Consider the following 25363-nt stretch of genomic DNA (forward strand, 5'->3'; position numbering starts at 1 on the left):
CAGTCTTAGTTTTTCTTCCAAAACTGATAATTTCAGATCCCAGGTTTCTCTATGTTTCTTATTAGTTTGCTCCAAGACACTAATAAATCCTTCTACAAATATCAACTTTGTATGCATCATTGCTGAAACTGTGATGCTGTCCTTTAATGAGTCGTTAATATTTTCATAAAGCTTCCCAAAAAGGAGCAAAGGATATTGTAATAGCCGACATGATGGTTGCGAAGTCGTTTTTTTTAAAGGAGAGTCTTTTGAATTTGGGGGAGTTATTTCACTAAGTCTCCCGTTCCTTGGCGGCGAACGTGGACGTGGTGAAGAGTGCAGCAATTGCTCTGGAGAGAGTAGATTTTCATCTGTTTGGGTAAGCTGGTCTTGGTTTTTCGGTTTTTGCATTTGTTGTTCCAGCGGCAATTGCGACTCCAGCTGTGTCTCCGGAGGTTGCTGGTTGTTTGGGACTGAAGGAGACAGTAGAGCATTTTCGCTGACTGTTTTTTTTTTTAGAGGCAATTCAGCGATTAGGGGCAGCAGTACGCCAGTTCGATCTTTCCCTTTTGGAGGTGTGAAAGATTTGATGTTATTTGCAGCCTCCGTTGTACCCAAGCTAGTCATGCTCGGTGGTGGTAATTGCACGGGTTTCAGGATGTCGGACATAGAGTCTAGGGTGGTTTCTTTTAGATTCGGTTTGGTTTTTTCCGCTTGGATTTTCATAGTAGAACTTTCCCTATTCTGGACATTGTTTAAATTAGAATCGTTTTTGTTGGCACCTGAAGAATCCATTACTTTTTTAGGATACAAGGATGTTTTTCTTGCCTTGTTGGCAGGGGGGAGGTCCTGTATTGCTTCCAGGATTTCTGCATCCGAGAGTTCATTGACCTCATCCAATTTTCTTTTACATTGTTTTTTTAAAAAAGTCTTTTAACGCCGATGATAGCAATGGGCAGGGTAGAATTTTTTTCCCTGTATCTTTTTTCTTATATTTCTTTTTAGGGTTTTGTGTTTTTTTGAGTTGATCACGCTTTAGGTTCTTAGCGGCTATTTGGGATGCGGGAGATTCAGAGGCCGGTTCTTCCACAATTTCCTCAATATGTTCATTCGATGGGTTGACGTTGCAGGGTTTAGTTATTCTAGGCTTAGAAAGGTTTTTGAGACTTGAATGGTTTCCGGGATTTTTTTACCTTTGTGGACTTATTGAAGGTAAATGTTTGTTGGTTGCGTGGATTTGGGCCAGGATTCTGACCGGTACCTGCAGAGTGTTTTCATGATTGCTGATGGGCTCTGGTAAGTCAGTTGAAGGCTCATCCAATGCGGAGGAGATTGCCGCTGGAGTAGACAGAGCATTACCAGGGGCAGCGGTGGCACAGCCAAGAAGAAAGGGTTTCGGCATCGGTACTTGAGGCTGCGTCTCTGGGTTCATGTTCGTAGTTTCGCCTCCGTCGTCCTGTGGCCTCCCCCCCTCAAGATCGTCCGTCCGGGCTGCGAGCTCAGGGGTAGACGCCGGCGGTCCTCCGACCGCCGAATCATCCGCACCTCTCGCCATCGTCGGAGCCTGGCGGGAAGGCTGGACGTCGGTACGGGAAGGGGAGGAGGGGGGAAGAGCCCCGCAAGGCAGACGGCGAAGAAGTCGAGGAAGGCGCCGCACCCTGGAAGCTCGGTGAAACCGAAGGGTCGCCAACACAGCGTCCCCTCCCAACTGGGGAGACGAAAGGATCCGTGGTAGGCGCTTCTTGGTTAGTTGAAGGATGCGAGAAATTAGCTGCCTCCGCTTCTGTAGGTTCTGTAGGTTTTGCAGCACTGGATAACAGCTCTGTAGGCGTCAGACATGATACATGAAGAGAACGGTGGCCCCTGCTGAAAGGGTTTTCGAAATCAAAACAGGTTTTCAGGGATGACAGGGTGCTACCAGAAAAATCGCTGACCGAGGGTGTCAGAGCAATGATCCTTGGGACCTTCGGTTTTGTAGCCGGATGTTTCATTGACGTAGCATTGACACATTTAAAGTTACTTCTTAGAAGTCATTGCTCCACTGAGCAATCTGGCCGCACTTGTTGCGCTTCTTGCGGACATGTAGAGATCATTGAGCTTTCCTGTGAAGGGACTTCACATGAACCGCGAGGCTTTATTTTTGGAAGGTCGCGGATGTGCCGCGAACTGCTGATGACTGCCTCTACCTCGCCTCTAGCTCCGCTCGCCGCCCCGGAAACAGGTATTTAGTGGGTCCTCCCACTGTAGAAAGGATAGAGAGGGTAGAGAGACTGCTGATGACTGCCACTACCTCATCTCTAGCTCCGCACTGTATTTCTCCTATAAACCAATCACTGAGCTCTGGGTCATACTGCCCCAAAGCCAATGACTGCCCTCTCCCTAAGCCCCTCCTCGGGCAGCCATCTTCAGATTTGTTAAATACATAAAGTGGCAGTATGATCAAGAAGAGCCGCAGAGTGGATGGTGGGAGGGGGGAAGAGCCCCGCAAGGCAGACGGCGAAGAAGTCGAGGAAGGCGCCGCACCCTGGAAGCTCGGTGAAACCGAAGGGTCGCCAACACAGCGTCCCCTCCCAACTGGGGAGACGAAAGGATCCGTGGTAGGCGCTTCTTGGTTAGTTGAAGGATGCGAGAAATTAGCTGCCTCTGCTTCTGTAGGTTTTGCAGCACTGGATAACAGCTCTGTAGGCGTCAGACATGATACATGAAGAGAACGGTGGCCCCTGCTGAAAGGGTTTTCGAAATCAAAACAGGTTTTCAGGGATGACAGGGTGCTACCAGAAAAATCGCTGACCGAGGGTGTCAGAGCAATGATCCTTGGGACCTTCGGTTTTGTAGCCGGATGTTTCATTGACGTAGCATCGACACATTTAAAGTTACTTCTTAGAAGTCATTGCTCCACTGAGCAATCTGGCCGCACTTGTTGCGCTTCTTGCGGACATGTAGAGATCATTGAGCTTTCCTGTGAAGGGACTTCACATGAACCGCGAGGCTTTATTTTTGGAAGGTCGCGGATGTGCCGCGAACTGCTGATGACTGCCTCTACCTCGCCTCTAGCTCCGCTCGCCGCCCCGGAAACAGGTATTTAGTGGGTCCTCCCACTGTAGAAAGGATAGAGAGGGTAGAGAGACTGCTGATGACTGCCACTACCTCATCTCTAGCTCCGCACTGTATTTCTCCTATAAACCAATCACTGAGCTCTGGGTCATACTGCCCCAAAGCCAATGACTGCCCTCTCCCTAAGCCCCTCCTCGGGCAGCCATCTTCAGATTTGTTAAATACATAAAGTGGCAGTATGATCAAGAAGAGCCGCAGAGTGGATGGTGGGAGGGTTTGCATGTGAATCAATGCCAGACCCATGCGGGAGAACAATAGTTACAGATAAGGAACTTGTTCCTTCTCCAGCACGGAGTCTGGCATGGATTAACATGCTAATGGATAAATAATACATAGCAGTACCACATTACACAACCACGGGAGGTGGCAAGGCTCAAAAGAAGCAATTACTCTTACCTTCGGAACAGGCCCACCTGGACTCCTTGGAATCCCTGTCGACGCAGTAGAAACTTGTGAAGTTGTGTGTAGAACTCAATGTAGCAGCCCTGCAGATGTCCAGCAGGGGCACACCAGACAGGAACGCAGTCATCACAGCGATCGCTCTGGTGGAATGGGCTCTCGGACAGCCGGGCAGCGGTCGGTTTGCCAACCGATGACAATGCATGATACAGCCGGAAAGCCACCTAGAGATGGAAGCCTTAGACAAAGCCTTCCCATGGTTCACAGGACCAAAGTTCACAAATCGTTGAGACGTCTTCCGGAAACTCTTTGTGCGTGCCACATAGTACTTCAGAGCACAAAGCACAAGCCACATCCAACGAGTGCAAAGCCCTTTCAGCCAGCGACGAAAGTTTCAGAAAGAACACAAGTAACACCAAAGGCTGTTGAGGTGGATTTCCGACTGAACATTTGGCATGAAGGAGGGGTGCGTCCGCAGCACCACCATTGAGTCATGAAAAGTCAGATCTCGCTGTTTGCAGGATAGGGCCTGCATCTCACCCAACCTCCTGGCAGATGTGATGGCCACGAGAAAAGACGTTTTCCAACATAGAAACGAGAGGGGCCTGATGCATAGGCTCGAAGGAGGCCCCATGAGCCTAGTCAGCACCAGGTTGAGTTCCCAGCCAGGGCAGGCGCCTTCACCAGTGGGAGTGATGGAAACAGTCCTTTGAGGAACTCCTTGACAAGACCCTGTGACCAAAAAGTAGACTGTCTTGGAGACCTGGTGAAGCGAGAGGCAGCCGCCAGATGCACCTTGATAGAGGCGTGCGCCAGCCCCGCCTTGGCCAAGGACAACAAGTACAGAAGAATCTGCAGGGCTGTGACCCTCAAAGGGTTGATCTTCTGCAACCGTCACTATGCAGCGAAACGCTTCCACTTGTGCCCGTGAAACTTCAGTGTCGATGACGCTCTGGCCCTGGCAAGTCCGCCGGCAACTCATACACTCCGACCGAGTTGATTGATGACTCGCAGCATGAGCGGCAACAGGGGGAACTCGTACAGGAACAGGCCTTCCCAACTTTGCCCTTGAGCGATGGAAGGAACGACTGGAGGGCCCAAAACACTGCCTGCAGCTGCAAGTTATTGATGTGGAGATAATCTACTCCGGCAGCCTCAGGCCTCTGGCGTGGAGACATCCGGTGTGGGCTCCACAGCCCTCAAGGGAGGCATCCATGGCGACAGTCTCCTGGTGCAGGGGGCTCTGGAAACCTGTGCCCCTGGCGATGTTGAAGCACATGCCCCACCACCTTATCGCTCGACGGAACTCCTTGTCGAGTGCAATCTTGTCGGCGAAGCTTCTGGACATCTGCATCCACCAAGCGTCCAGGAACTCCTGAAGGGGTTTGCATCCGCAAGCTGCAGAGCCAGATCAGGTAGATGCACAACAACATCATGCCGAGCAGCAACTTGATGGTCTACAATGTGGCGATCTTCAGTGCCAACAGCCGTTGTACTTTGCCTAGCAGGGCCGCCATACTCTCCTCTGAGGGAGCAGCCAGGCAGGAGACTGCGTTGAGCCTGGCCCCCAGGAACAGAGCGTTCTGTGATGGTATCAAGCAGGACTTTGGATAGTTGACGGAGAACCCCCAGATCCTTCAGCAGCCAGACGGTCCTGTGTGTGTTCAACGGCTACTTCACTTGACCTGAGCTGGATGTGATGCTGGAAATGCACTGGAGGGAAAGGGCCTCCTTGTCCTGTAGTCCTTTTTCATTTGTGTTCTGTATTGTTTTCTGACCAGGAGTCCATATGGGACTCCTGGCAGTGCAGCTCTTGTTTTTGGTCTGGTGTACAGACCCATGGCCTACCCTTTTGGCACCCATGGGTGGGGGTACAACCCTGCGCCCTTAGTGTATGTTTTTGGGCCCCTTTGTGTGGGCCACAGAGTAGGGTATGGGCTGGTGGAAGCTCCATGCTGAACTTGACAGGTGCTCCGAGTATCCTCCATCTTGGGATACCCTGGCCCTCCCATTGGAATCAGTCGATTCCTGATAGAAAACAAGATGGAGCCTGTGGCCTCTTGCTTTCTACTGCCTGTTACCTTGTTTTCCCAAAGTCCTGGGAAGCCCCGACTGTCCCTTCCCCCTGACTGCCTGTTGGGTGGAAGTTCCATATATGGTGGTGTTGTGAAGTCCAGGCCAGACTGGCTGGAACCTTCCCAGTGACTGTATGTTGTGGGTACAACCTGTGGGTGGGACCTGGGTGAATGGAGTGTGTGACCAATATACATGTCTTGTTGTGGATGTCTGGTTTCTGGTGTTTGACACAGTGACTGAGACAGCCCTGCCCGATACTGGTATGAATGCAGCGTGTAGCGTTGAATGGCTGGGTACTTGTCCCAATACGCATTCCTTGTTGTGAGTGTCTGAGAGGGAGGAGAATGGCCTGAATGCACTGTATGCCTGATTGGCTGACTGACTGCTCAATGACCTGAGTGATTGGTTGCCCGAGTGTGACCCAGCAGAGTGAATGAGAGATCAACTGGTATATCTGGGGGCCTCTCACTGCTAGAATTCGTTCAGAAGCTGGAGTTGAAACTAACATTGAAACTGAGGCTGAATCTGGAAGCCGAGCCTGAAGAAGAAGGTTGACTGCCAACTCCCTTCGCCGAAATTCAAAAGCCGCTGAGCTGTCGAGACTCATCCAAGAGAGGACCTGATTAGGCGCCCTCTTCCCGTGCTGCGAGGGACCATCGAGCACCGCTAAGCTTCGCCAAAGCTCCCTGGAAGTCAGACCCTCGACAGGCTGCCGACCAGAGACGGGGATGCCCGAGGAGGGTGAAGATAAGAACCAGACATTCCGTACACCGTCGTCGACCAGGGTTCGCAGATTTGATATAACTGCTGGAGGCCCGTCGAAGCCGTGTTGCCCAGAAGAGGGGACAGTTTGACGCCGTGCCATCGACGACCGGAGCCGCAACGCTCCTTTGCCTAACACTTGATTCACGGACACGCTCGTCCGCACCGCCGCCCGCCTTATCTCTCCGGAAAAGGCCAGGCCGTCAACGAGCAGAGGAGCATCACCGGTGGGTTTCCCGCCACCCAAAAACCGTAGAGACGCCGAACGACTCTACGCCCTTGCTGGGCCACAGTTCTTCACAAACTGTTTGCGGTCCTGAACTATCGACATCCAGGTGCTCAGCACGCCTCTTCCTTGCAGGACGTCTTTGCTCCGTCGTCGACCAGCACCGCTGGTACTGAAGCGGTCGCCTCGACGTTGAGTTCACTTTCTTCGAGGGATCTCGACGATCCGTGGCTCCTGCTTTAAAGGGAGCCGCTCAAGAAGGATCCGTCGACGACTCGCGTCTTACTCTGCTATTCAAGGTACATTGATGTGGTAGAAATATTGTAGAAGGAAATAAAGACAAATAGAACAATATATGGACTGGGCTTCTGATATATCTTTATTTTACAGGTCGCCCAGGTTGGGGGGGGGGGGGGGGGATCTCCACACAGAACTGTGTCTAAACGGTAGGGACCAGTATTCTGCCCATTGTTCTAAGCAACTGCTTTCCCTTCTATGTCTATTGTTGGTTACCTTTATTAATTGATTTGTATGACATTTCACAAGAGTATAGTTGATGCACATTAATGAGATCTGATAATAATTGTGGTACCACTTAGAACTGTATAAATTTGCCATTGTAGATTTACTGAGCACAAAGTGAGTTATTGTGATTGTGTATAACCTTGAACTTTATATAAAGACTGATTTAACTAATACAGTGAATGGGCATTCCTTTGTGGGGGTTTGGGGACTACACTGTATTTAAGAACCAGCCTGCATCACCTCCTGAGAAGCTAGGCCCCGGTTGCTCGTCCATTGCTACCAGCAATAGAGCATCTTGGTTGGAATCCTCTGTGCCCATCCTCTCCCATATAGAGAGCAGGAGTACAGACACCCCCCTCCAGTCTTTACACTGGATGAGCCAGTCGTCGAGGTACACATATCCCCTGTGGATGCAGATGGGCCGCCACTGGGGCCAGGCACTTCGTCAACACCCTGGGCGCCGAACTTCAGTCCGAAGGGGGAGGGCCTTCAATTGGTAGTGCCTTCCCTGTACTATGAACCACAGGACCTTCCAATGCTTCTCGTGAATCGGGCCGTGGAAGTATGCGTCGTCCAGGTCCAGCAACAGCAAGAAGTCTCCTTCCTCCAGTTGGCCGAGCATGTGCTGCAACGTGACCATTGTGAAAGTTTAGGAGTGTTTGTTGAGACGCTGCAGGTCTAGAATGGGCTTCCAGCTCCCCCACCCCAGTCTTCTTTACCAAGAAGAATCTGGAGTAGACTCCGGAGTCCCAGAGTCTCTTTGGAACCAGCTCTATCGCCCCTTTTCTTATCATGGCCCATACTTCCTGCAGGAGCTGCTGAGGGATGTGCTGCTCCTGCCGGGCCACAGGAGATATCAGCGTACACTTCTGCTAGAACTCAAGAGTGTGTCCGTGGGCGAGAGTGTCCAGCACCCATCGGTCGGTGGAGATCTTCCACTAGCTGACAAAGCTCGCCAGCCGGCCTCCCACCGGGGTGCAAGGGTGGGGGCCCGACGTCCTGGCCGGTTCAATCTTGCTTGCGGCCTGAGTCCTACGTTGGCCACCACCTCCAGAGGCTTTAGAACGGCCTCTGTAGGCCTCGTGGGTCCTGGACCAGGAGGGTTGACGGTACAAGGAGGACCCTCAGCCGAAACCCTTCAACGATCTGCCAGACTTCCCGGCGGATGCACGAAAGGACGGGCGGTGTTGAAGAGGACCCAAGGCATGGGCCATCTCATTGTCAGTCTTAATAGCCTGCAACGACTCATCGACGGGCTTCCAAAAGATGCTGTCCTTGTTGAAGGGCATGTCCAGAACCCTTGTTTGGACTTCCTGACGAAAGTTGGTGGCTTTCAGCCAGCCACGACGACAGAGGAAGACACTGTTCCCCATCTGTCGGAACCCCATGTCCACAATGTCCAGGGCCACCGTGATAGCATGGTCCTATACCACCTCCCCCTCCTGGAGGATGGAAAGGGCTTCAACCCGCTTGTCCTCGGGTAGGAACTGCAGCAGTGGGGCCATCTTATACTACAGCTCCCTGTCGTATATGGCCAGGATAGCAAGGGCGTTGGCCGTCTTGACTGTCGACGCCAACTAGATTAATTACTTTTCTTCCCATGGCATCCAACTTCATCCCCTATCTGGAGGACAGAGGATGAAGACGAGGGGTTAGACGACGTCTGCCTTGTTGCTGCAGAGACCACTGGGTCCAGGGAAGGCTGTGAATGTAGGCACTTGGGTGCGGACACAGGCACCTGGTATTTCTTCTCCAGCCGATCCCTCTTAACCGGGGCCGTGGCCAGGTTCCTCAAAGCCAGGCCTTCCTCCCAAACATCGTCCCGGAGAGGCACAGCCAAGATGGTCTTCCTCTTGGCCTTGCGTTGATATTGGAACCCTTCCTTCCTGGTCTCCTCCAGTGTCAGTTCAAAGAGCTCCGACATACTGGCAACCATGGCATGGAACACCACCACCTCATCTCGGGGAGAGGCCCTTGGCTGCGGTGAACCGTTCACCGTGCCCATGTCGTCCAGGTCTGTCGTCATGCCGGTCCCCGTGTCTCGGGGGGCGCGGCACGTGTGAAGATTGATGTGGCGGTATAGGGTGCTGCTTCCTCTTTTTTGCTGGAAACCCCTATGGGGCTGCCGGGGTCGTTAGCATCCATTTCTGAATCTCCGACTCTAGGGTGTGCAGGGTCGAAAGGATGTCCAGCGATACATCCCTCGGAGCGGTCGGGTGGTAGGCCTACTGGTCCCTGCTCCGTCAACAGCAGGTCCACCGGCGTCACCTCCGTCATTGTCGTTCCCCAAAGGGATGTTCACTGTCAGTGTCGTCTCCCATGTCCTCCTGGATCGTGCAGATGGATGCCTGGCCCTCCTCGTCCGAGGAAGAAATATCTGTGCCCTGGAGTACAGTTGAGGCCCCCCCCCTTTTGCATCCCAAGGAGTTGGGCCCGGGCTCAGGAATGGCATCCTCTTCTCTGTTGTACCCTCCACCGGCTTGCCCGATGCCTCCTAACTCGAGGGCAGGGATTCATTGGGCACTGCGGGGGCTACTTTGCCTGGGTCAGCCCCCTTGGCCTTCGAGAGGGTGGCAGCCACCAACTTGATCGTCACCGACTACTTCACCTGGTTCGCCTGGGCCTTCTGGGGTAGGTCGGTTGTCTTTTCCTGCGCCTTCATCTGCTCAGGTTTTTCACGCAGCTTCGCCAGGTTAGCCGATTTCCTCTGAGGTGGAGCTGGAGAAGGTGAAGATGGGCGCGCCCTGCCCGTCACAGGTGCCCACTTCCGCGGCAAACCCGACAGAAACGGACTTGCAGTACCTTGTTTTGTGCCCCCACGGATGGAGCGCCCTCACCGGAGTGAGAAACCCGCTCTTTGGACCGGCCGGCCCTTGGTGAGGCATGCCCCTGCTTCCCACACGGAGCAGAGGCCTTGGTGCTGAGCCATGCCGCCAGCCTACTGTGACGATCTTTCAAGGTTTGTTTGGAGAAACCGAGGCAGGTGTCGCAATCCACTTTCCTGTGATCCTGATAGAGACAGAACTGGAGGGGTTTGTCCTCTACAAACACATTGCGCAGCTGGAGCAGAGCTTAAAAAGGGAACTTCCTTCCTTCTCCTCAGACGTGGAATCTTCGACGATTCTTGCCCTTGAGGGGCATTGAAATACACCGACAAACAGATCCCTCGCTTCTCGGCCGATATAGAGAAAGAGCACACGGACTGTTTGACAAAAATCTAACTTTTTACCGAAAAGGAGGGAAAAAACATAGATCAGCTCACAGGGCAAAACACGAGGACTCCCAAAACTTTGTTTGTAGCCCAGAAAGGTCACAGCATGTCGAAGGTAGTCTTATGACCAATTGGTCGCACCTGCGAAAGGGAAGGAGTCGCCCTCTTTGGATCTCCTGTCGATTAACAAACTGGGTCAGAGCTGCAGTGGTCTGTTCACAGTTGCTGGAAGTGGCTGCAAAAGTCTCTGGACCTCTTCTTCGCATCTTTTGTTCCAGTGGTCGGCTTGTCTTTTGCCTCAGCATCGTCGCCTTTTATCAGGAACCCACACTCATCCTCTGTAAACACCCCCTGCAGTTTTCAGAAGGGGGTGGGTGGCTGTCCAATCGGGACAGCCAGCCCCCCGCCCCCAATAGGTTCTGATTTCTCTCAGGCACATCATAAGACAAAGGACAGAGTTTCTGGATCCTGCCCAGTTTTCTGTCCTCGCAAACACACCAAAGCCTTAGTGGGCTTCAAAAAGGATTCCTGCCAAAGACAAAAGTCGAACCATGAGCTCCACCGCACAGGTTGGCAAAAGGACCATGAAGGGACAATCACAAAAAATGGTGATAAAAAAAAGAAGCTACCCTTTTGGGTCAATGGGGAACCTTCAGTGTATAACCACAGCCGTGAAGACAGCCGGCGTGTAAAAACTGCACAAAAGTTGGTGGAACATGTCCACTGCCACCAGCCGTAAGTGTATGCCTGTCACTGTTACAGAAATGCTAAAGGAGCAGTGAGCAAAGGAAACACGTCAGCATTCCACATAGGGTGGTGTGTGCTGATCTCACATAAGGAAAAGCTAAGAATGATATAAAGTATCTCCCTAACCTTGAGAACAGTAGTTCTTAAAGAAAAAATTAATATAAAAAAGGAGAGCCCAAGTGGCCCCCAGCAGCACTGCACAAAAGGTGCTGTGTGCTGCAAAAGTGAAACAGATGCCTTAAAGTATGGAGTAAAGCAAGATTCCATAAAGCAAAGTATAAACACAATGAACAGGGTTTCCATGGTCTGAACAAAAAGCAATAATGAAGGGGAAAAGGCTTGCCTCAATTAGTAGAAGAAAAAAGGTCCAGAAGTCCAGCAAAAAGTGCTGGGGGGTCTCACAGGTAGAGGGGATTTGGCATAAAAATGAAGTCTCCCTAACAGTACTTGCCTACAACGCACATCTAGCTCCTAAAATAAGCCTGGCTGCTCTGTCATAGTAGCAAAACCTTGAGTAGTATACTAGAAGTTGGGGCTTTGTATACCAAGGAGTCATTTTATAAAGTCCTACCCTAAATGGACTTTAGAAAAACTACCTTAACACAGCCACCACCAACCTATTCCCCAAAACTGGAAAACAGTGACACAATCACTCTAGGGCAGAAATGGGGTGCGGGACTGGGCACCTTTAGCGAAACCCAATATTATCTACCTTATAATAGGTAAAAAGGGATATAATGGCAAGGAGACTAACTGAGATATTAAGTAACCATAAAAACACTGGGGAAATGACAAAGTTGAGGGGGCCCCCTAAAGAGGCTCTAGAATGCACAAACATAGGAACTCTGGCTTAACACCACCAGAGTACCAAATGGAGAAGATTAGGCTGGAATGAATCGGTTGCAGGTTATAATCTACTCATTGGGAATGCCTGCCTCCATTTAGACGGCCACATAAGAATTTAAACCCAACTAAAGACCACACCACCAAGCCTCAGATATTATGCTACACACAAGCACCAAACCATTCTCAGAAACTCGCCAGTAGTGCACAATCTGTCATTGGGGAAGCCACTCTTGAAGAAATGAGAAAAGATGTAGAAAAGGAAGCAAAGATTGGAAGAAACATACAACTGACTTCTTAATACGGCGCTGTGAACAATAGGTTACCTGGATATAACGTTCCAACTGATCAATCTGCATTGGGAAGTCAGGGTGGTTAGCGTTGTACTGGGCAATGTTGCGGCAAGCCTGATGCAGCATGGAGAAGAGAGAACCAAGGCACCGCAAGCGAGTGAGGTCCATTATGTGTTCCAGCTTGAAAGAATGCTCGAGAGCCTTGATAACAAGTCCGCTTGATGTGAAGTAAGGTTGCAGAACTGTTGCAGCGTCTCGTTGAATCTGTTGACAAACAATGCATGAAGTAAACACACAAAGTATCATATTCAATTACCTAAAAAAAGTTTGCCTTCAAATCAGCATAAAAGTAAGAAATAAAAATAACATTTACAGTCACATGAAAAGATCCACATTAAAATCAACAGAACAAGGAGATAAATAAACGAACGTTTGGAAAGATTTTTCTTTTTGCAGCTTTCCCCATTGCTTTTAATGGGACTCCCAGAATATTTGCAGACTTTTTTTAGTGAGTGCAGTCTATTTAATTTCACCCGCTAATTAAACTGATTTCATTTTTGGGACCCTGCTGAGTACTTAAGTCTACTAACACAGGGGCAATACTACCTCCCTTCTGGACAGCAATATTTTTTACTTACCTTTTTTTACTTTAAGGGCATTTGTCTTTAGCTAGTTTAGCCCAGTCAGGATGGTGGTGGTGCTACCATATTTTTACACTTTAAAGGTGCACTCCTGTACACCATTACTATCTTTTGACTCAAGGTAACCATTATACCAGAGCAGTGGACAAAATAGCTAACCTCGATTAAGTCCTGTCCTTTTGACTCCCTGCCTTTGTTGGCAGTCTACCTCCTCTGCAGGGGTAGAAAATGGCTATGTATGATCTTTCTCGCTGTGGGATTTGACCCAACTCATGAAAGGGGCCTTTGTGTGCTGGAAACTGGTTTTGAATGGGTGGAGGAGTCCTAGACACCCTAATCCACAGCAAAACAGATAGTGTTCATGTTAGGACAGATTTTCTGAAGTCCAACAGCTTAGTAAAACCATTCAACTGAGACAGTACAAGACCCCACTCTTAGTATAAGGCCGTACCACCTGAGTATATGGTAGCGTAAACAGAGCAGCCAGGCTTATTTTAGGAGGAACAGAGGGTTGTAGAAAAGTACGCTGAACCTGTACTACACCAAGGATCCAATAGGAACACTTACAACCAGAAATATAAAAAATAAAGGTTTATTTAAAATACAAGTAGTGCTGGTCATAGAGTCAAACACATTTATAAAACCACACCACAATGCTTGAAGGTACATAGACCAAAGCATAAAACCTTCTTCAAAATACCAAACAGTAATTCTAGGGAAGTCAAACCTTATCATACACATTTACTATAGGACCTACCTATTTTTGGGGAGTAAAACCATAAATTACTTTTAGATTACTTTCTGTAATACAAGGGCAGTAGACCAAGTCAATTATGCAGTGACGCACAAAGAAATCACATTGTAAACAAACTTGCAAATAGACTTTTCTGAATGAACACTCATTCAAGGAACAGCAAAAAACAATACTTATTATTCAGGACAACAGATATTGTAGGTGAGCAAAACCAATATACTTTTTAAAGGTGCTACCTGCAACTTAAAGGTAAGCAAACCCTACGACTGTTTTAGCATCTGGATAAAACAGACCAGGGAAAGCAAAACCCAGTTTTACACTTTATGAATGACTCAATGTTACTCTAGGTAGGTAAACCTCAAGGCAGACCTATTCTAAACAGGCTATAAAGCAAGTTAGAGGAAATAAGACCCAATTGGGGAACTTATACACTTCTTTTCTGAAAGAAATAGTGAAGCCAACAGCACGACTTTTGGGAAGAGGCACAACCAATTCAAAATAACCTTATATATACTTTTTAGAATGGCACAGCATGCATTCAAGTTAAGTAAGAACTTTTGTAACTGTCCACTATCAAGAGTTACAGTTACCAACCAACTCATTTATAATTAGGTACAATTTTAAACACTTGTTCTCTTTTCTAGGCAACAGGCCCAATCCATAGAAAGTCTTTCCCTTATTCTTGGAGCATAAGTGTTCTCAGTGGCAGAAGGGGGGCACTAGATACAACAGTCAGTTCAGGAAGGCACAGAGGTAGCAAAAGTCAGAGTTCCTACGGAAGACTGGTCAAACAAGTAAGTATTCACTTTAAAGTTAGCTGAGGGTCCGGGGACTTCTGAGAAGTCACCCTAGGAGGATTCCAGCAGTGGGACTGGGTGAACTGGATGAGAGGACTCCTAATCACAAGAACGCCACAAAGCTTTGCAGAAATCAGAAATGCTTGAGGTGAGTAAATACCTCAGCCAGCACAGTACCTTAGCACAGAACAGGAGCTCCAGCAAGAAGACTTCAGGATCAGCAGCCAAAAACCCAGTCACTGAATTCCTTTTCATGAAGACCGAACACAAGACCTGTGAAGGACCTTTGAAGCAAGGATCAACGGGGAAAGCTCCAGGCAAGAGTTTCTTCGTGGCTGGATGTGGCTGTGGTTTTGGCACCCTTTTCAGGAGCCAGAAGACTGAATATTGCTTGTCGGATTCTTGTCGTTTGCAAGATCCAGGACTCTGGTGAGGGGACTTTTCAGACTTGATTAATGTCTCTGGAGGTTCAGCAACATGTCCACAACGTTTGAGCAAGATTTGGAATTTGGGAGACCATGCACTGCACCGCACAATGGCTCGAGGTCCCAGGGTATTGGGGTTTGGCTCAAAATGCAGGTCTTCTTGAGTCTAGTGGGTCTCACCAGGCTCTGGGTTGGGGTCGTCGTTTCCAGAGAGTACCCAGACAATTGGAAGGAAGGGTAACAGCAGGCTCCGGTTACACAGCAGGCTCTCCGGTCGCTGGAAATCTCAGCAGCATTTTTCTTCATCTTCCTCTTCGGATTCGGTTCCAGTGGTCGACTTCCTCTTCAGCTTCCAGGACCGTAATTTTATGCAGGAACCCAGCCAATCAAACAGCCGTGCAACATTCAAACTGGGGGGTTTGGCAGTCCTTTCAGGACAGCGAGCCTCCCAGTTTGAACAGGATTCTCGCATTCAGGCTGGAAGACAAAGGGCTGCAGAGTGTTGGACTCCTCCCCTGCTTCCTGCCTTCACAGATACTCTGGAGCCAGGGCGGAGAAGCCACAGGATTCACGGCAAAGACAAAATTGACACAAAGGATTTTCCTGCCCTGGAGGTCAGGGGAAGACACAAGAAAGGACAAGCAACACTGAAATGGTGAAAAAAGAAGACAGGGGCCATTTTGGTAAAATTAGCACCCATGGGTGCCTTTGCCGGCGCCCGCAGTAAAGGTGCACCAAATTAGTAAAAAGGTTCTCTGACACCAGCCATTAAAGGTAAGTTTGTCCCTGTAACATAAATGTTACAGTTAAAAGGAGAAGAACAAGTTACTTACCCGTGGTAACATTCTTTCGACAGGATGTTCCTCCCACGTATTCCTCATTTTATGATATCTACTACTAAAACTCAGGACATCCTGTCCACCCTCTCTTCCTCTACCTCTTCTTTCTTCCTCCTCCTCCTCCTCCTCCTCCTCCACGCCTGGCCTGGCTGAGGCAGTCTCTCCTCCTCCTTTCCCCTGTTCACGTTTGACAATATTTCTAGACAAGTCTGATCTATGAAAGTCTCGTCAAAGCAGGATTTCCCCAGCTCATCCAGAACCATCAAGGACCACATCCACACCCTTGGCTGATTTCCGCAATCACTCCTTTGCCACTAGAACTTCCCCCTCCCCCTTACGCATTCTTGTGCAGCCCACCTTCTAAAGAAGCCCTAGGCCAATTCTCCCTTTCCGGCTAACTATCGGCCAATCTCCATCACTCCTTTCCTGTGCAAACTCTTGAAAAAGATGGCCATCTCCCAGCTTAATCTACATACTGAATCTATTGGTTACCTCCATGACCACCAGTCTGGCTTCAGAGCTGCCAGAAGCACAGAAACTGCTCTCCTGAACACCAGTGAAGACTTGCTCTCCAATCTTAACTCTAATCTCCCTTCCGTCCTCATTTTCCTCAATATAGCCTCTGCTTTTGACACAGTCAACCATGCCATCCTGCTTAATCGCCTCTGTGACAACCTTGGTATTACTGATCAGGCCATGGCCTGGCTGACCTTCTTTCTCACCGACTGACCCTCTCAGGTCCAACTGGGCCTTTTCTCTCCTCTCTCTTGATAGGCAAGATTGGATGCAGTGCCCTGTGGAAGATTATACCAGCCTTGTCCTCTTGGTAATAGGTAACCCACCTTATTGTATGGGTCTGTACTATACAAGTTAGTAGAGTGACTAAGCAGCAAGACTTACCTCAATAGGGGTAAATGTGAGCGGTAGAGATGCAACACTGAGGTTCACAATTACAAGCATCCAAATAACACTTATACTCAAGGTTTTCTCGTACAATAATTATTTATTTAACAATCAGTTTTAAATTATGCCTTCTTTAGAATGGGCAATATGCAACAATAAAAGTACACTTCATAACACTTTCTCAGAGTTCAGATAAGCAAGTAGATACCCTTTTGTGATGCCTCACACACACCTCCTACACCCTGAGGTGACGTAGATTGTTAGGACAATGCTTGGCATTAATATTTCACTTTCGGTACTTGATACAATTCTGAGATTGTGGATAAGGGAAAGGTTAGGGAAGGAAAAAGGTTAACAGATTCTCAGAGCATGTGAATACTTTGCAATCTCCCAATGAAGTCTATGTTAGACCTTTCCCAGCAACACAAGTTAAACGTATGCACCACCTATGAGGTACAGTTAAAACCAAAGTCAATGGGTCAGAAGAGTCTGCAGGGAGTCAGGACAGCCAAAGTCAATTTGAACAATGTCTAGGCAGCTGAGGAACTTCTTTAGATATCACAAAAGTCTTTTGCAATGTTATTAGAGAGCTTGTAGTAATAATTATCACTGTAAGGCCACAAGCTGCAAGGCTTGTGAAGGGCAGAGCTGGAATCAACTCTGCAAAAAGCAGCTGCTGCAAGTCTGCAGTGAGAACAAGCAAGCTACAGACGAAAGAGGTAAGTAGCCCTTCAGTCAAGACAATACCTTAGGTTTTAAGAAGAGGATCCAGCTGGCTTCTGTTCTGGTTGCAGTCCTGCAGATCCTGGTTCCTGGGCCTCAGTCGTGGGGACGAGAGGGAGGACGTCTATAGGATTCCAGCACTGCAGTTTGAAAGTCGGCGGTGGCTACGGGCTCTCTTCAGATCAGCAGCACTTTGCGGTTTCAGCTACCTGTCAATAGCACCACCGCAGTTCTTGGACACCAATGGGCTTCCCTTGCTTCTGGGGTTCAGCACTCCGTTGAGGTGGCTCAAGGTTGGGTAGTCCTGCTTCGGGAGAGTCCTCTGGAGCTTGCTGAAGTTCTGGTCTGGCTTAAAGATAGTGCACTCTATTCTGGTTTTACTGAGCCCTGGCACTCGGTTCCAGCAGCAGCAAAGTATTACAGCCAGCAGGGAGAGGTTTTCCAGCAAAGTTCGTCTTGTGGTCAGTTGGTCCCACCAACCGAAGGTAAGAAGTCGTCTGTTCCGGACTTCTCTAGTCAATATACAATTGGAGCTTCAGCACCGCAGCAGGGCTTCACCGGGCAGTCCAATGGCCCAGGAGGGTGCAGCAAGCTTCTCTTCCAGTTTCCTTCTTCTGATATGTCGTCCAATGGTCGGCTCTGCCTCTGTTCGAGACCTCGCCTTTCATGCAGTTTTCTCAAATTCATGCACAGCCTAGCCATCATTCACAGCAGGGCGGCTGTGCTGCAAGGCCAGCCGATCAGCACTGGGTGCATTCCGTTAACCAAGGAGACCAAGGACAGGGAGTTTCGGGCACCTCCATCGCTTCCTGCACTGCCAGAACAATGGAGCCAGAGGCAGGTTTCAGCACTGAAATCTGCCAAAGGCAAATTGAAGAAAAGGGTTAAAACTGGTTTGGCGCGCAGAGTGAAACCCAAGAAAGACTGCACTAACAAGGAATAGCGAAAAAAGAAGACAAGGGCCATTTTGACAAAATGGGCACTCATGGGTGCATTACTGCAGATGAGGCTTCAGCCTGTGGTAAAAACGCACAATGTTAGGAAAATTAAACCACTGCCACCGGTCATTAAATATAGTGAGCGTAACCTAAAAATGTTACTTGAGTAAGTAGAAAAAGGGGCTACTAAGTAACCACCTCAGTACTCCCACATATGATGTGTTGTACTGGAACTACATAGGAAAAACGGGTAAAGTTAATTTCACTTTACTACTCTTGGGAACAGTACTTCACCCAAGAGAAGGAATTTAAACCTTATAAGAAATCCAAAGGACTTCTCTGTGACACTGCACTGAAGGTGATGTGTGTCACAATGTAAAAGGAAGATCCCTATGGAGTTTGTTAGACTCCAACACCAAAGAAACAGTACAAATCAGATAAAAAATACATGAGTGAGAAAAAGGTCTCACTCACTACAGGATAAAAATGAAAAGTCCTAAAGTCCAGCAAAAGAGCTGGTGGTCTCTAAGGTAGAATGGAATTGGCACAGAAATGAGAATTCCCCCTAACATCTCTCTCTCTACTCGTGGTGCTCCCCAGGAGTATAACCTCTCTCCCTGCCTCTTCAACCACCTCTTGCAGACTGCATCGCTACTTTCTGCTCCAATTTTCAATGTTAAGGAGGGTACGAGCCTCTGATCTCCCCCAGCCCAAACACCAAGTTATAGTGCCCAGAAGCCCCTATACCAAGACACCAATATTCCAGAGTATAGGTCAGCCCCAGACCACCGACCATAGAGCTGCTAGGTTGCCAATCTATCAGAAAGATTATAGCAGAATATCCCAGGCCTCTGATTTGTGCTGTGAGGTGCACCAGGGAGGGGAAGTAACACATTTAAGCCCAGGTTGGGAAGAACTGGAACAGCGCCAACGTGTCTGGGATCGAGCTGGGTTTGTAAGATAGTGTGACCTCGAAAGTAGCCTCTGCACCCATGTCTGCAGTAGCAGGTTGTTAGGGGGAATTTTCAGTCTAGAGCTAAATTACTCCCACCTTAGAGGCCACCAGCACTTTTGCTGAACTTTGGAACTTTATACTTTTAATTCTATGTGTCTTTTGTCTGTTTCTTTTGGTTGTGGAGTCTGAAACTCCATAGGCATTATCTTTTACATTGTGTCACAAAGCACCTTTAGTGCAGTGACACAGGGAAGTCTTCCAGATTTCCCCAAGGTTTAAATACCTTCTCTTGGATAAACTACTGTTTCCAAGAGCAGTGAAGTGAAATTGACCTAACTTACCTTGTACCTTTCTAGACCCAGCACACACACTATTTTATAATAGGGAGCTGGTGGGGTTCCTTAGTATCCCCTTAGTCTAGCTTGTCATAACATTTTTAAGTTACCCTTTCCTCGATGAATGTCTGGTGGCAGTGGTTTACTTTTAACTACCGTGGTGTGCTTTTACTGCGGGCTGCTTTCGCAGCTGCAGTAAAGCCCCCAACTGTGCCATTTTTGTCAAAATGGCTCGGTCGTCTTTTTTCACCATTTGTTTGTGGAAAGGTCCTTCTTGAGATTTACTCTGCACGCCAAACCAGTTTGGTTCCTTTGTTCATTTTGCCTCTGGCTCCAGGGTGTCTGGCAGGGGCAGGAAGAGAGGGAGGTGCCTGAAACTCCCTGTGCTTAGTCTCCTAGGAGACAGGAATGCACTCTTAGGTGATTGGCTAGCTGGCTGTCCGGCAAGGACAGCACCCTGCTGGGTGACTGACAGCTAGGCTGGAGTTAATGGGAGAAACCTGCATAAAAGGCAAGGCTTTTTGGCTTGGAAGGCAGAGTCGAACACTGGACGAAGGAATCCGAAGAAGAACTTGAAAGAAACGCCTGCTGCAACTTCTGGACCGTTGGTTTTCCCGGTGTAGCCCTGCTGCTGTGCTGAAGCTCCAAATTCGCCTCAACCCCTTGTGTTAATGGGGACTAATCAACTCCAAAGTAAGCCACCTGGACATCCTCTCGGAGCTGGTTGAAAACCCACTGCAGTTGCTGCTGGAACCGAATAGCCAGGAAGCGGAACAGCAGTTTGTGCGCGTTGCTTTTAAGTTGGGCAAAAGCTCTAGGAAGTTCCTCCGGACTTCCAGGAAGCAGGACCGACTGAGCCTCAGCCACCTCAACAGAGTGCTGGACCCCAGATACAAGGAGAGCTTAGTGCCACTGAATAGAAGTTGGTCCTTTTCTGTCGCCGATCGTCCCGTTGCAATGCAGGAGTCCTCCAGACGTCCTCCCTCTTGTCCCCACGACTGAGGCCCAAGAACACAGGATCTGCAGAGCTGCACAGGAACAGAAGTCAGCCAAAGCCAGTTTCTTCTAACCAAAGGTACTGTAGAGTCTAAGAGAACTTAACTCTTGTTGTGTAACCTCACTTATTCTCTGCTGAGACCTGTCTTGGTTACTCTGTAGAGTTGCTAACAGCTTCTTTACTTCACAAGCCTAAACAGCTTGGGGCCCTACTTTGATTTCTTCTATTCTACAAAGACTTCTAAAACATTGTTCAAGACTTTTAACTACCTCTGAGAAGTGCTGGACTTTGGTCTAGCCAGGCTCCCTGAATGACTCTTCTTCCCTCTGACATGTTTAGTCTTCCTTCCAGGAAGGGGTTAACAAACTCTGCAGTGGGGGTTTTTCAAAAGTACTTGCCTGCTTCAGAATATTTGCGAAATCTCTGGTTTTGTTCTAATTAACCTTTTTCTTTCATAAACTCTTAAGTCTGATTTTAAATGCAAACAGTGATATATTAATGTCCATAGTGTCCTAGTTACTTATGTCACCTGAGGGTGTAGGAGGTGTCTGTGTGCCATCCCAAAAGGGTATCTACTGATTTAGAAATATTAAGAGTGGGTATTTTGGAGGGTATTTGTGTGTTACTATTATATTGCCCCTTCTGAAGAAGGCTTACTCAAACTGACTGTTAAATTAATAATTGTTTAATCAAGAAACCTTGTGTGCAAGTTTATTTGAATACTTGTCACTGTGAATCTCTGTGTAACACCCCTAAAGCTCACATTGACCCCTCTTGAGGTAAGCCTGGCTGCTCAATCACGCTACCAACCTGTGTGGTACAGACTTGTACCAAAGGTTGGGTTCCTATTTCTAGGAGGTCAGGGTTGTTGTAGTGCACCCAAAGGGTACTGCATGCAATCTTGCCTAACACAGGTACACATTAGGCCACAGATAGGGCATGCTAGGATTTGGACTTTTAATTGACAATTAAACTGTAGGCCCAATGACGTGCTAAGAAGATCCCCACATGGAAGACCAACGGGAGAAGCCGTGACCAATGACCTGGTATCCACTATGGAGCAGGATGCCCATGTAGAGGGTCGCACCAACAAGCTACGTGAATCTGTAACCTATGCAAGTTTCATCACTGATGATTCTGGGTGTTCTTATAATATGTTGCTCAAGCCGATTTTGTTAAGAGTTCCCTGTGGCAGCAGAGTTCTTTGCTGGTGCGTTTTTACCCTTTCTATGGAAATAAGCCTTGCAAGAAGTGTGCTGTACCCTTTTCCCTAGTTGGTTGCATTTTTTCTGATGTGAGCGTTTAGGGGTTTCTCTACATATCTCTATATCAGGAGGGGATCTGGAAGCATTCAACATGTCCATCACTGGAACCGAGGATTCGAAGAATGAGAAGTTACAGAAGGATGATTGGAAATGGTTAGGAAATATGTTTTTGCCACTTTCCCTTCCTAGTTTTATAGACAACCATTCTTTTTGCTCTCCTTTTGAAACTGATCTAACTTTTTGAAGGGAAGTAAAGCCTTCAGCTTCACTTCCCTTACATTTGGCTAATATAGTGAATATTTCGAATTACATAATTTCTAATGCCAAAATGTCTAAAAATGTTACCGAAAAAAAAAAAATTCGAATGTCTTTTTTTGTTATTTTTAGCTTGAAATGGGGGGTCCCCCCCCCAATCCCCCCTTTTTTTTAACCCTCTTTTTACTCGCGAAACAAAATAAAACATGTAAATTAAAAAATAATATATTTGAAAATGTTCTTTTCGGTAACATGTTTGACATATTGTCATTCTAAATTCCCCCCCCCCCCCCCCGACATATTAACTGGATACCGTTATGGGGAAAATGATCAGTCGATCAGACTATCAGTATTGGGAAACTGTTTCCCTTTTGAATTCTTGTACTTTTTAAAGATTGCACACAGCACCTTACAGTGCAGTACAATGGGGATACTTTTACAAATTTTTATTTTTATTTTTATTGTGTGGACATTCGGGTTCACCGCATATGGCTACTAAAAGTGGCTAGTGCCCAAAACGGTCGCACCACAAGACTTTTTGCTCGCTTCTTTGGCCATATTGTTATTTGGTCTTCTTCCTGCCTTGCCAGGAAATCCCTTATTAAGTCATGTACTTGCCCGGGAAAGCTGCTCCTTTCGCAGGCTAGTGGTACCTTTTTGTGTGCTTGGCACAGGAAGGGGATGGGACTGTATAGCATCAGTCCACATTTGTGGTGCCAGAAAATCTAGGTGTGGGCAAATGAAAAACCAGCAGTTGTCCCGATTGGACAACTACTGGCTGTTTGAATGGTGCATATCCTTACTATTGGTGGGCTTGGACTTGCTTTTACCTCAAATTTTGTATAGGAAGAGGACCTCTACAGCCATTTCTTTAGATCATGGTAGGAGCCAAGAATCCCAGAAGAAGCAGTCTGCTGAAGATCCAAAGACGACTCCTGGGGTGGACCAGTGTTAAAATGGATTTCTAGAAATTGGCCTAGTGGACAGATTTTAGGAGGCCACCTAGATGAACAAGTTGCTTACCAACTGTAACGTTCTTTCGACTGGATGTTCCTACCACATATTCCTCATCTTAGATATATTTGTCAGCTTGCTGCTTCTTTCAGAAAAAAAAATTCGCCAGAGGGCGCTGTGCTCGAGGCCGCGTAGCTTGGTCCCTCGAAGGCCACTGTCAAGCGTCAACGTCATCCGTTGCATAAAGGGCTCGAGACACGCCCGTTGGTTCAGTTCTGTTTTTTCGATGTTAATGGCCGCATCAGATGTATTCTGTGTCGGCAGATGTCAGGCTCTTAACGTCAGGGCCAGTCTTAAATCTTCCTGCAGGAGTGATGCTGGCCGACCAGACCCCCTAAGTCTGCCTGCCTAACAGTCTCTCAGCAGATAAAACTACCAAGCTGGCAAACCCACGGGGAAAGGGGAATGGAGATAACAAAAAACAGATCTTCACTGGCTTGCACTGATGCCCTCTAGTACTGGATTACTCGCCTCAGTGTCTGTGAAATCTAGGGAAACAATAACATATCTTTATGGACAGATTATAAATTATTCAACTCTTCCCTTTTACTAAAGTTATTGCTTCCCTTCTCCTTAATACCTGCTGCCTATACTTTGATGCCAATAGGCTTTCTTTTCTGGCTGAGTTGAAATAGATAACTCTGTAATTCTTGCATTTCTTTTTTCTTTAGATTACCATAACGTCTCAACAAGGTTTTCTTCTTAATTCTTTTCTAAAAGAATATTTCTGCTGCCAAAATCTCTTTTCTTTACTTCCTCTGGAATTGTCTTTAAATTCTGAGTTTACTGAAAATGTCTCTTGTTATTATCTTACTTCTTTTCTTTTTTCTGAAATGTCTTTAATATTTAAAAGAAATTGTAATAACCAATAACTGAGGCACTTATCGCTTTAAACTTAACTTCTTTTAACTTATATGTATCTTTTTGAAATCTGTTCACTCTATCTTCAAACTCTGCTTGTTGCTTTGCGGAACCGCGCATCCAACCAACGTTTTATTTTTCCTTGAAACGAACTGCGCATCCATCTGATGCTTTCTTCCCTGTTAAACGAACCGCGCATCAACTTCCGTATGCATTACGACACGCACATATCGGCACGTAGAGAACGTATAAGGGTTCTTTTCTCTAGCCTGACTCTAACAGGCAAATCGCGAGACAAAAGATATGCTCGTGCTCGCGACTCGACTGACTTGATTAAAAATACCAAAATACAGACCAAACTTAACTGCATTTGAAAAAATACTTAAAAGTTAAACGCGAGTTAGTTAGTATATTACCATCGCGCATTAACATTTAGTTAACAAAATAGAACAAGAGCAACTTGCAGATTACCAAATATTCCAAACTGAATCATTTCTGATTATTAAAATATACAGTCATTTTTTCATTAATCTGTTTGAAAACGAAATTAACTCCAATCAATGACATATAGCTTTGTACAGTGAATAATTTAGCTTGCTTCATCGGTTAACTTCTCTGCTTCCTAGAAAGTCTTGAATTCAATGTCAATTCTTCAGAAGATAGGAATTATTCTAATTTCTTCTAAGTTTCAGAAAACTATTAATATTTTAAAATTTTATTTCTCAGAGCTAAAAAGACTGCGACCTGCCACTAAGGCAGCTAAAATGAAAGGCAGTTTAGAACTCTGACCAACATTCCAAACTACCTCATGATCTATTCCCTCCAATCACTGCTGCAGGAAGGACACTCCATCTTGCTTTGGGGAAACAAGGTATTCCTGCAAGTTGCATTAAGGAATATTGCTGTACAAGTTCTTTATTCTAACCAAACATCACTCTGCTAATGTTAATCTACATTTACTGAGTCTTATTGTTAAATGGCGAATTCTTAATTTAGTGTTCATTTAAAGTGTGTGCTAATGAAGCCTTTGAAAAGTACCTTGGAATTCTAACAGTGTGCCTTTTAAGATTGTGTACCTTTGAAACTCTAGAAATATACCATGGAATCCTGACACTTAAGGAAGTACAAGTGCAACAAGCGTAAGAACCATACAGAGGTTAGTTTGGGAGGGTCAATGAGGAATACTTGGGAGAACATCCAGTCGAAGGAACGTTACAGTTGGTAAGTTATTCTTCGAATGGATTGTGTCCTCCCACGTATTCCTCATCTTAGATAGACTCCCATAGAAGTTGTAATTTAGAGGAGGAGGGAGTACCATAGTTCTTCAATTATGCACAGAATGAAGGACAGATTTTGCAAAAAGACCTCCTTGGCAAGAAGTGGAGTCTAAACAATAATGTTTTGCAAAAGTGTGCATTGATGGTCAAGTGGCCGCAGCACAAATGTCTTGCACTGGGACACCTCTCTGAAGAGCCATGGAAGTTGC

At 47.3% G+C, this 25363-nt stretch overlaps 1 protein-coding gene across 1 annotated transcript in view; it reads right to left on the reverse strand.

Moving 5' to 3' along the window:
• Positions 1–25363, reverse strand: part of DYNC1H1 (dynein cytoplasmic 1 heavy chain 1) — a 2031190-nt gene that overhangs the window by 1410819 nt on the left and 595008 nt on the right. Inside the window, exon 36 of the mRNA XM_069637760.1 lies at positions 12209–12439. Within this exon, the coding sequence (XP_069493861.1) occupies positions 12209–12439 (231 nt within the window). The remainder of the gene's footprint in view (positions 1–12208; positions 12440–25363) is intronic.

The sequence above is a fragment of the Ambystoma mexicanum genome, chromosome 14 (assembly GCF_040938575.1).
Source record: "Ambystoma mexicanum isolate Mex_15411 chromosome 14, UKY_AmexF1_1, whole genome shotgun sequence".
NCBI classification, from domain to species: domain Eukaryota; kingdom Metazoa; phylum Chordata; class Amphibia; order Caudata; family Ambystomatidae; genus Ambystoma; species Ambystoma mexicanum.